The sequence below is a fragment of the Varanus komodoensis genome, unplaced genomic scaffold (genome assembly GCF_004798865.1).
Source record: "Varanus komodoensis strain SLA01 unplaced genomic scaffold, ASM479886v1 scaffold36, whole genome shotgun sequence".
Taxonomy (NCBI): Eukaryota; Metazoa; Chordata; class Lepidosauria; order Squamata; family Varanidae; genus Varanus; species Varanus komodoensis.
In genome coordinates, this window is record NW_025335873.1 from 7,839,731 (window position 1) to 7,850,865 (window position 11,135).

General features: G+C 60.8%; 2 protein-coding genes across 4 annotated transcripts in view; both read left to right on the forward strand.

The window, feature by feature from the left end:
* Window positions 1-855: 855 nt before the first annotated feature.
* On the forward strand, window positions 856-8,389 carry PIP5KL1 (phosphatidylinositol-4-phosphate 5-kinase like 1). 2 transcript variants are annotated; one of them, XM_044439826.1, is made up of 9 exons: window positions 856-1,404; window positions 2,240-2,290; window positions 2,470-2,624; window positions 3,515-3,639; window positions 4,235-4,269; window positions 4,804-4,859; window positions 5,749-5,861; window positions 6,440-6,599; window positions 7,135-8,389. In XM_044439826.1, exons 1-9 carry the CDS (start codon window positions 1,180-1,182, stop codon window positions 7,721-7,723), a joined length of 1,509 nt encoding a protein of 502 aa, XP_044295761.1. In that variant the 5' UTR covers window positions 856-1,179; the 3' UTR covers window positions 7,724-8,389. The 2 variants fall into 2 exon arrangements, with proteins under 2 accessions (XP_044295761.1, XP_044295762.1); XM_044439827.1 differs by having other exon boundaries at window positions 1,337-1,404; window positions 2,245-2,290.
* Window positions 8,388-11,135, forward strand: part of ST6GALNAC4 (ST6 N-acetylgalactosaminide alpha-2,6-sialyltransferase 4) — a 12,540-nt gene continuing 9,792 nt past the window's right edge. For both annotated transcript variants that reach the window (XM_044439828.1, XM_044439829.1), the window contains exon 1: window positions 8,388-8,456. The gene's annotated coding sequence lies outside the window, so the exon portion shown is untranslated. The remainder of the gene's footprint in view (window positions 8,457-11,135) is intronic.

The following is an 11,135-nucleotide window of genomic DNA, read 5'->3' on the forward strand; positions in this document are numbered from 1 at the left end:
CCCCAAGCCAGTGGGGGCTTGGAAGGCTGAAAGAAAGCGGCCGAGGGGCCTTGCTAGGAACCTCCGAGCGGTTCCACGGTTTCTAAGGAGACTGGAATCATCGGGCTTCACCGGCTGGCTTCTCTGAGGTCCTCAAGCCACCCCAGCACCATGGCTCCAAGGCAGCAGGTGGGCAGGGCACATTTCCTCTCCTCCTCCTCCTCCTCCTCCTCTTCCTCCTCCCCTCCTCCTCCTCCTGGCCCTGCCTTCGCCAGGCTTCCTGGCGCCCCAGGCACCATCCATGGCTCAGGCAGAGCAGGCCCAGGTGCTGCCGGCTTCCTTCCAGGCACGGATCTACCTTCTGTGCTCCGGCTTCTTGAAAATCCGTGCTGGGGTGGCTTTGTGCAGCGGTCCTGGCTTTGCCACGGGCCTCTTGCTGGAGGTACCCTGGATCCGTGGGGTTCTTCAGCCCGACAAACAGCAAAGCACTCTGAGAAGCTGCGAGCCGGCAGGCGCCCCAACCGTGTCCCTCACCAGCCCCAGCACCCGCTGCGGTCAGTCCCACGCCGCAAAGACCCCGAACACCCCCAGCCCTTTTCTCACGCAGCCGCCCTCCTCTCTCAACAAGAGCCTGTGGCCGTTTTGCCCTCCTGCTGCGATCCTAAGCGGCTTAGGGCCCGGTTCCCTGAAGGAGCGCCTCCTTCCACATGTGCCTGCCCGCCCCTTAATTTCTGGGGCGGAGGCCCTTCTCCGGGAGCCCTCCTCCGAGGAGATTAGGAGGGTGGCTACCCAGAGAAGGGCCTTCTCTGCGGTGGCACCCCGTTTGTGGAATCCGCTCCCCAGAGAGGCTCGCCTGGCGCCATCACTTTATTCTTTTTGGCGCCAGGCTAAAACCTTTTTATTTCCCCAATGTTTTAAGATCTGATGGTTATAATACGGGTTTTACTGTCGATTGGAATTGTTTATTGGGATGCTGTGTTTTGTTTTATTTTGTCTTATTGGCAACCCGTCCCAAGACTATGGAAAGGGATGGTCTAGAAAAGTTCCAAATAAATAAATAACAATTCCGCCTAACCTTTCTCGATTTGCTGACCTTCCTTTTTCTGCCCCGGCCCCCCGCCCGCCACCCCCTCAGCGCAGAAGCCCAGGAGGCGTCCAGCGTGGCCGGAGGTGCCCCCTCCCAGCCCCGCTGAGCGCTGCATGCCTCTGCTTTCCCCCCAGCCGGCGGAGGCCGTGGAGGCGCAGCGGAGGCGCCGCTTGTCCCACCCGCTCATGTACCGCTTCCTCTGGACCATCCGCCAGGAGTGGAAGCTGCTGGGCTTCTTCGAGGTGAACCAGAAGCACCCCTTCTACGGCTGGACCTGCATGCTGAAGAAGGGCCTCCGGGCCTCCGTGCAGGAGGCCATCGATCGCCCCGCGGCCCCGGTGAGTGTCTGCGGGGCACGGCCCTGGGTTCGAAGCCTCGCCCTCCCGACCAGCCTTCCCCCTGGCGAGGGACCCCGCGTCGCCTGTAGGAGCCTCCTTCCATTCAATGTCCCGAAGCCCCGGGAGCGGGCTTAGGCTCCGAGGTCCCCCCAGGTGCATTAAACGGAGCCCAGAGCCCAGATCTTCTGCGTCCCGATGCAGCGGCCGGGCCACAACACCGCCCCAACCCTCTCCCTCTCGCTGCTGCCGCCTTCCAGCCCTCCAGAGGAGGGAAGGAGAACTCGCAGGCTCGGCATTGGCCTCGGGGCAGTTTTCTGCCCCCGAACGGAGTGTGTGCCACAGCCCTTCCGACGCACAACCGCTCGCTCTTGCCCCACAGGCTCCGGGGCCGGATGGTGACTTGAGAGGGGCCCCTGGTCCACACCTTTGCGCAGTGCGGGATCCTGCAGCGGAACATCCAAATCGGGCCGTGATCCGCGGCTGGGGGAAGGCGCTCTGCGGGGGGAGAGGGCTCGGCTGACAGAGGACCCTCCGAGGGCAGGATGGGGACCCCACGCAGTGTCGTTTGGGGTACGGCCCTGAGGTGCAGCCCTGAGGCCCACGGCCCCCTGCAAATCCCCAAGCCTCTTTCAGCCCCCCACCTCACGAGCTTCCGTCTTGACTCGGGCTGCACAGGCGCGTTGCGAAATAGCACAAAAGCGCCGGGCTTTTCTGCCCAAAGTCTGGAGCTCTCCGAAGATGAGGGACAACGCCAAAGGAGGAGAGGTGGCAACCGACCGGCTGCTTTGCCCTTCTTGCGTCCGGCCCTGAGTCTGTCTCTCCCTTTCTCTGCCAGGACAGCCAGAGCGAGTCGGACTTCACTGCGGTGCTGAAGCAGAGCCACGAGGTAGGAGCCACGGGGCAGGGCAGGGCAGGGCGCGAGCCCAGACCCGTGGCGGACCAAGCGCCCCAGCGTGCTTCGTCCCCCGGCCCGTTCCAGCCGCCCTCTTCCACAGCCCCTCTGCCCCGTCGAGCCTGGGCCGCACCGCTGTCCTCCTGCCACCGCCCCGGTTCCGCCTTTTGCAGGGCTACCAGATGCGGACGTACGCGGGGCCCGTCTTCGCCCGCTTCCGGCACTTCCTCGGCATGGCGGATCAGGACTACCAGCAGTCGCTCTCCTGTGACAGCCCCTACCTGCAGTTTGTCGGCAACTCGAAGAGCAGTGCCGACTTCTTCCTCACGTAAGAGACGCCGCCGGCCCGAGCAGAACAAAACTGGTGTGAAGGGACCTTGGGCTCCACTTTGGCTGGTAGTGGTGCCCACGGAGGTCCGATCAGGTGGCACACTGACACCAGGGCTGCCCGGGAGCCGCAGGCCACCGGCTTCCTCACTGACCCCCTCTTGCCATCCAGAAGTTCGACACGTTCTCACGTCCAACAGCCACCTGCCCTTCCGTGTCTTTCCAAACCGTTGTTCCTGTGTTTGCAACTGGTTGTTGGTTGCGAGATGCACACACGGTCTCCTTCCACATTCTCCAAGATGCATGCCCACCCTGTTGGATGGATCGCCCCGTTCTAAGGACGTGCCTGTGATTTTATTTTTATTTTTTCACGTTCTGGTAACCCCGGGGCGGGGGGTGTTTTGGGTCTGCCGAGTTTTGCACACATTCTGTCCAAGCCCTTCCCAGGATGTGGCAGCGAAAGGCCCTTCTGGAAGCCCTCCAGTGACTTGGGGGCATGATTGCAACTCTTCTGCGGTGTCCTGGAGTGAAGCTGCATCCAGAATTCTGGGAAATGGGGCAGGACGGGCAGCCGTGGGGCACAGAATGCCCTGCAGTGCCGAAGGAGGCTTAACGCCGGGGGGACCCTGCTGGCCCGCTTCTTTTCTGTAGCCACAGTCATCTGCTTAGCCTGCCTCCCCTAGCATGGTGTCTTCCAGATGTTTTGGGCATCAGCTCCCATCAGCCTGACCAATGGTCGGGGATCATGGGAGCTGTAGTCCACAATGTCTGGGCAGCAACTGGGAAAGGCATTTGGGGGCAAGAAGCCTATTGTGGGAGGGGGCGCAAAGGAAGCCGAGCTCTCAGCCCTTCAGGCCCGGGGTAAATTCTAGCTCTGCCTCTTTCCCACAGCAATGACAAACGCTTCTTCCTGAAGACACAGCACAAGCGGGAGATCCGTTTCCTCCTCACACAGTTGCCCAAATACCTCGATCACATGGAAAAATACCCTCACTCCATCCTCGTGAAGTTCCTGGGTAAGAAACGCGGCTGGGCCAGCTCTTGAGGGGGGTCCCACGGAGGTGGGGAGGGACCTGTTTCCCCCTGCAGACGAGGGCAGGACGCGCTCTGATGCAACCAAGCTCAGGAAGCAAACTTCAGTTTGGATGCCAGGAAGCACTTCCTGACCCCGAGGGTGTGGAATGGGCTTCCCCGGGAGGCGGCTGAGGCCCCATCGGTGCGGGTGTTCAAGGACAGGCTGGACGTGCACATGGTGGGCATGTCGTGAGCGGAGCCGGCTGGAGCCAGGGGCCAGACTAGATGGCCCCGTAGGCCCCATCCAACTCGCTCGGTCTCTCTGTCACTGGGGTGGGAAGCCTCCATCAGCCCGCAGGCCCAATGCAAGCTCTGCGGAGCTCGTGGGCCACATCCCAGGGCGGGGGGCCCGGATGCCAGCAGAGCAGAGAGGCCTTTCCAGCTGTGAGAGTGGGCAAAGAAGCCCGTGCGGGGTGGTTGTGGGGCAGGGGACGATGCCCGCCACGGATCCCGAGCCCGCCATCTCGTGGCCCGGGCCAGGGCAGGAACGGACGTAGCCTAAAAGTGGCGGCTCTCTTGTCTCCCTCCTTCCCACAGGGGTCCACAGCATCACAGTTCGTCGGGAGAAGAAAGTGAGTCACGACAACCTGCAACGTAATATCGCCCCGGAGTTTCGTTTTCCCCCACCTAGCATCCTCCAGACGTGTTTGGGCCAGAGTGACCCTCATCCCCAGTGGCTGGGGGTGATGGGCATTGTCATCCAAGCGCCTCTGAAGAGTGCCAGGTTGGGGAAGGCTGCCCTAAAGACGGATACTTGCCCTTTGCCAGGGGGTACTAAAACTACATGTACATGGTCAAAGTTTTCTCCCGCTTTGCAAGAACTGCGTCTTCAGGAGGCTTCTTAGTGCAAGTCAAGGGTCAGGAATGCAGGGAAACCACCGATCACTCCCACCCCCCGCCCCAAGAGCAGCTTCCAAGGGACATCCTCTGATGTGGTACAGTCCTGTCATGCCACTCCCCTCCTTGAAGCATCTCTGCTGGGGGTTCCCCATTCCAAGGCACACGGCTTCAGGCTAGCAGGGGAGGACTTCCCTCACCCGAAACAGCACCTTTCGCCTCTCCAGTCAGAGGACCACCTGCCTACCGCTTTCTGCTTTTGCCCCTAGAAATACTTCATCATCATGCAAAGCATCTTTTACCCGCACGAGAGGATCATCGAGCGGTGAGTTCTGAGCGTGCTTTGGGCAGGGACGCTCCGTTTCTAAACCAGGAGCCCTCACCCGTGTTGGGAGGAGAACCATGAAAAGCCTCTCACCTTCTGGGCCTGGAATCTTTTGCACTGTCTTCCTGGGAGGAAGCCCCATAGAACCCTGGGTTTACTTCTGAGTAAACATGCACAGGATTGTGGTACAGCACATTTCTCCGCCTATGGCACATCTTTCCTGCTTCCTGGGCTCTTTGGGGGCAGAGTTTCCTTTCTCCCAGTCTTCCTTCCCTAATAGGCTAGATTTCCTTTCCTTTCCCACACCCTTTTGTCTTTCCCGATTTGTATTTCCTATCCTCATTACAAGATCAATATATGATCGCGGTATTCATCAGTGCACAGGGGGAGCCAAAGGCAATGTTGAAAGAGCTCAGCTTGGGTCCAGATCGAGTCAGACTTACAGCAGACACCTAGACAGGGATGGCATTTAAAGGGTGGGTTCACACAAGACATCACAGCACCGGGTGGCTCCTTCCAGAGCATCCCATGGGATGCGAGTCCAGCTCCATTTCTCCTTCCAACTGGTGCCACAACAGCCCTCAAGCCAAACCTCCTCCGTGCCTGCCCTGACGTTCTCCTTGGGCCACCATGTTGCTCATACAGCACCCGGGGCGTTACCTTCACCCCCAGAAAACGGAGGATTCGCGATGGCGATGTCTTGGTCGGTCTTTCGGAGGTGCACAAGGACTGTTGGGAGCCGGCGTTCCTCCTTCAAAAGCCACAAAGTCTCCCTTGCGGAGCGTTCTCTCAGGCCTGGGCTACCTCGCAGGGGTGTGGCGAGCATCCCCGAGAAGGCGGGGAGGGGCGAAGGCAGGCTCTCAGGAACGCCCCCTCCCTCTGCCTCCAGGTATGATATCAAAGGGTGCCAAGTTGACCGGTGGTCTGAGGTAGCTCCAGAAGGCAGCAACGTCACGGTGATTTTGAAGGACCTCAACTTCGGGGAAAAAGCCATCCACCTCGGTGGGTGCCCGTCTGAGGAAGGCCCCCCGTGCCTGGTGTCCATGGAGCTGTCGGCTCCAACCTGGGGGCAGCCACACCGCCTCCAACCGGGCAACTCCCAGTGCTGCGTCAAGGGGCCCAGGCCAGGCGGGCAGTGCCTTCCTCCTCCCCGGGGTCCCCCCCGTCTCTTCCAAGACGTGCCTGCTCTCGCGGTCAGCCTGGGAACCTGAGCAGCGACCCGGTGGGCTCCATGGGGCCGTGCCCCCCTCGTCTTTTCCTCGCGGTCCTCTCCGTCAGAATCCAGTATCGCAATGCCGGCAAAGAGGGGGTGCCTGCCCTACACCCTACGCCCCTTACTGGCCCTCCCCCCCACGTGCTCCGCCCACCTCCTGCCGCCTCCCCTGCACTGCCCCTGTCCCGAATCCCGTCGTAGGAACAGGGCGTCCTCCTCGGGAGACAGGTGCCTCGCAGGCACACGCAGTCAGATGTCGCCACAGGGGCCAACATCCCTGCATGTGTGGGAGCATCGCTTGGGCCCGGGGAGGCCGAGGGCCCCTCGCGACCCAGCACTGCCCCGGCGCGCGCTCTCGCCCACACAGATCAGCAGCGGCCCTGGCTGGTGCACCAGGTGGAGCTGGACACGCAGTTCCTGAAGGACCTGGACGTCATGGACTATAGCATCTTGGTGGGGCTGCAGCCCCTGCGGGAGGACGAGCGCATCCTGAACCAGGCCCTCATCGACATCATCGCCAGGACCGTGTGAGTGGGGCCGGACAGGTGTGGGCCGAGCATCCAGGCCCGGTTACAGGCGAGCTTTCGGGAGGCCAGAGCCCGCTTTCTGGGGGGTGGGCAGGGGGTGGAGGTGCAGGTGCTGATCGCTCCAAGCCCAAGGGGAACGCAGGACCGCGGCCACTGTGGGCTTCCGGTCAATAGGAATGTTCCTCTCCCTCTGGAGCAGGTCTGTTGAAAAGCTGGTGGTCCTTACGTGCCCGTTCCCAGCCCCACGAAAAGCTCGACAGCAGCGAAAAACCTCGCTGTGGTTTCTTCCTCGCCGCAGACCCACTCAGGCAGGGCGGGCGGGTACAGGAGGCTCCGGCTAAAGGGAACGGCATTTTGACCGCTAGGATGCCAGACCCTGTTCAAAGAGGTTCTCTGTGTTGGGACACCCGGGAAACCGCACTCTGCTTACGCCACAACCCACTGTGGGTTGGCCTGACGTGCGCACACGCCGGAGAGCCGGCGGGACTGGCGTTTCAAAGGGGGCTTTCTCGGCCTCTCCGTCTGTGCCGGGCAGGTCCATCAGCTGCAAGGGCTCCGGCCACACCAAGGAGCACCCAGACAGCGAGCCCGACGTCCTGAGGCACCCGCCGTCGGTTGTGAGCAGGGCCGCCTCCAGCGTGGACCACCTGTACAAGATGTCTCCCGAGAGCAAAAGCACCATCCAAGGCGTGCTGGCGCTCTACCTGAGCCAGCGGCCCAGCGCCACGCTGGCCCCCGAGAGCCCCACGCCGAGCGAGACCTTCGTGCGGGAAGTGCTGGCCCCGTACCTGATGCGCCGTACCAGCAGCAGCCACGAGCCCGGCTCCTCCACCCAGCTGGATTCCTCCGGACAGGCCCCCAGCCTCCACAGCATGAACTCCTCCTCCTGCCTGGCCCAGAACAGGCGCTTCCTCCCCAGCTGCCGAAATCCGCTGCACGTGATCGACGGGCCCGAGTACCGCTACTTCATCGGCATCGTGGACCTCTTCACGGTGTACAGCTTCTGCAAGAAGCTGGAGCACCTGTGGAAGAGCATCCGCCACTGCGGGAAAAACTTCTCCACCATCAACCCCTCCTGCTACGCAAGGCGACTCTGCCAGTGGGTGGAGGACCACACCACCTGAGCGCCGGGCGCTGGTGGGTGGGGAGGGGGGAGATGCCCTGCAGCGGCTTCCTCCAGAGTCCCCAGTCGCTGGCTGCGTGACGGCACAGAGGGAAAGAACCGCCCCAAGGGCGAAGTTGCTCGCGGGCCTCTCAAGTTCCAGGAGCCCTGGAGCAACGATTTGGCCCACGGGGCAGCAGCTGCGGGAAGCCAAGTTTTGGCCAAGAGTGTTCTGGTGTGAGGCCCAAGCAGCCAAGGACAGCTCTCCAGAGGTTGGGGACTCCAACTCCCAGGAGTCCCTGCTAGCACCGCCGGTGCTCAAGAAAGCTGGGAATTGAAGTCCCCGAAACCCGGAGCTCTACCCCTGGGGAGAGGCAGGGGAGAATTCCACCCGGTGTGCGGCACCGTTGCGGGGTCAGCCCGAGGTTTTCTGCGACAGCCAAGATTCGAATTCCACCCCGGGCGTCGTAACGGGTCAGGCTGTGATCTGAAGCTCGGGGCAAGAACAGCACTGGAACCCACGGCAGGGCGTTCCACCGCCAGCCTTCCGTCTTGCTCTTTGGCACGGTCAAAGGGGGCCCCGAAGAGGTCCAGACGGAATTCAGGATCTGGGCGAGGAGGCGCCGACCCAGCGATGCCGAAGCGGTGAGCTGTATCTTGCGTGAAAGAATAAACGCAGTCCAGAGAACGCAGAGTGCCGTGGCTGATTTTTCGGAAAGAAACCACACGTTCTCCTGGCCCCGTGCGTTCCTAGGGTAAGTACCCGTGATTGTGGGTGAGGCTGACAAGGCCGGCGCTCTGATTTTTGTGGGGTCTTAGCGTTGCTTCCGCATGTTTGCTTGGTTGACAGAGTCTGTGAGCGACTCCAGGGGGCTTTTGCCAGGGGGTCTTTGGGCAAGTGCCCCGTCACACCCACCCTCGATGCTGGCAATGGGCAAGATGCAGCACAGGGTGGCCCTGGAGAGAACTCGCTTCGGAGCGATTTCGGCCACCCCCCCATGCTCTAGATAGGATGTAAGCCCTCTTGCAAGCACTCAGAAAGTCATGCTAACATGTTGCAAGAACGCCCAAGGAAAGAAAGAAAATATTTATTTCAGGAAAGATGTTTTTTGGCACCAGACAAAAAGTGTTTTTATTTTTCCAGTATTGTAACAATTAATTTTTAAACTTTAGTTTTAAACGTAACCAAAGATAACTAACTTTTATCCTGATGCGGTTGCAATTGCTATGACTTTATTATGATATTTTTTTTCTTGCTTGTTCGTGTTTTTAACTTTTGTTCACCGCCCAAAGAGCCTGAGCTGCCAGGCAGTGAAGGAAGGAAAGAAGGAAGGAAGGGAGGAATGTTTTAATAAGTCTTAAAATGATGCATATTTAAGAATGACTTTCACAACAGGCTTGGGCAGAAGGTAGGTCTCTTTATATGTTGGACTTTCGGCTGAGAGCTCTCTTCTCCAGTTTTGCCCCTTCAAATCTTTTGCACTGAACTCCTGGTATTGCTTACTCTGGGCCAGGCTGGTAAAGGCTGATGGGAACTGAAATTTAAAACATGGAGTTTAACAGGTTGAGGAAGCAGAGACAAGACAGCCCTCAGTTTTGCATGAAGCAGCTGGTGCTTTCCAGGCTCAAACGCACACGCCCTCGATGGGGAAACGGTGCTGTTTCTGCCATCCCCTGATCAAAAAGCCAGTTGCTGCTGGTTCTGAGTGCACAGACGGAGCAGAAAAAAACGCTTCCCCAGTACATGAGGGTTAGGGCCAGCATTTTCTTTCAGCCTTCACTCCCACAGCAGCCGCACTCATATCGAAAACGAAACTGTGCCTGCAGCGAGGCGCATGGCCTCCGCCCGCCCACACACTCATTCTGCAGCATGCGCTGCGGGCCTGCATGTGCGCGCGCCAAACCTGGAAGCACTTCGCAGCCCTGCGTTCCTTTTTCTTTGGCCTTCCGCTTGCCAACCTGCCCCGGTGGATGGTGCAGAAGAAGGCCTGTGCCCGATGAGGTGGGGGGTGGTGCTCAAAAGCCCGGGGTGTGGAAAACGGCAGTTCGGTGCGAGAAGATGCGCCCCGGCCACTGCCCAGAAGGCCAAGTATAAAGAAGAAGAGGAAGCAGGAAACGTGGCTTGCTCCTGGAAAAAGAGAAGGACGCCTGTGGGGTTTTATGAGCTCCCCCACTCCCTCACCCAGGGGCTTGGCAGCCCCCCCCCCCGGGCTCGTATGTGCTAACTGGAGCTGGTCTGCTGCCTGTCCCACACCCCCCCATGAAGCGCGTCCAAGCTGTGCCACCGAGCTCCTGCACCGCTACCAAGCCGTCAGGTCTGTTCCCAAAGCAGCTGCTGCCAGGGACGGGGAAGTGCACCCACGCAGGCCTGATCCGGACCCAGAGGCCGGGCTCCCTCCGCAGCCCCACCGACTCCTTTCCCCAAGCCCTGCCTCCGCCTGGGAGGCTTCTGGGAACCCCGTTGCCCTCTGCGGCTGCAGGTCAGAGGTGCGAGACGTGCTCAGCGGAGGAGCTGAAGGCGTGGCCTGGAACTCAAGAGCAAGAGTTCCAGGTTCGAGGCCTGGCTTGACCTTGGAGCTCCGTGCAAGAGGGGGAAAGCCAGGATCCAAAGTGAGAATACGACAGCGGGGAGGTGGCACCGGGTGCTTTTCAGGGCCCTTCCTTTGTGCATCACTCAGGGAAGGTGTTCCCTCTGGTGTTGTCTCAGTAAATCACTAGCGCAGAGACCTTCCTCCTGCTCTTTTCCTCCTCCCTCCTAATTCCCTTTCCTCTCATGTGCGGTCTTTTCACTCAAGTCCATGAGCAGGGGCTGTGGTCTTTCTGATCTCTGTAAGAAGCCCGGGGGGACCCTTTGGGCTGGAGAGGGGGTCATGAACGCTGGGGAAATCAACCCAGTATTCTTGTCCCCCTTATGGGACAACCATCAAAACCTTTCTAAGAGCAATGCAGTGAAGTTCCACGCAAACACAGAAACAGCGCGCGTCAGAAGGGGCCTCCCGGGCCATCAAGTCTGACCCCCGGCTCCAGCTGGATCCACGCAGGACATGCCCACCATGTGGACGTCCAGCTTGTCCTTGGACGCCCTCAAACATCTTCGAACCGTCCCACGCAAGGAGGCATCGGAGTGACCGAAGGCGGCTCGCTAGCTTGAAGGACCAGCCGATCGATGGTCGCGAACGAATGCGGCCGTGGACGCGCATCGGGAGAGCCCCGCGGCGGCTCGGAGCCCCGTCCCCGCTCGGCCTTGCGGGGCTCGCGTGGCCCAGCCTGCGGGGCTGTTGTGAAGCGGGGCGCGGGCGCGGGCACGCCGCGCCTCCCCCCCCCCCGGCCCATCCCCTCCCCTCCCCTCCCCTCCCCTCCCCTCCCCGCCGCGATGGTCCCGCTGCCTCGTGCGCGAGCCCCCGCCCCCCCGGCTCCGCTGGGCTGACCCGCAG

Bases quoted from the DNA above. Each gene is read 5' to 3' on its own strand.
- PIP5KL1 (XM_044439826.1), top strand. From the start codon at position 1,180: ATGCCTCTGCTTTCCCCCCAGCCGGCGGAGGCCGTGGAGGCGCAGCGG. The intron at 2,291-2,469 runs GTAGGAGCCACG...CGCCTTTTGCAG, and splicing joins TGCTGAAGCAGAGCCACGAG to GGCTACCAGATGCGGACGTA. The intron at 6,600-7,134 runs GTGAGTGGGGCC...TGTGCCGGGCAG, and splicing joins GACATCATCGCCAGGACCGT to GTCCATCAGCTGCAAGGGCT.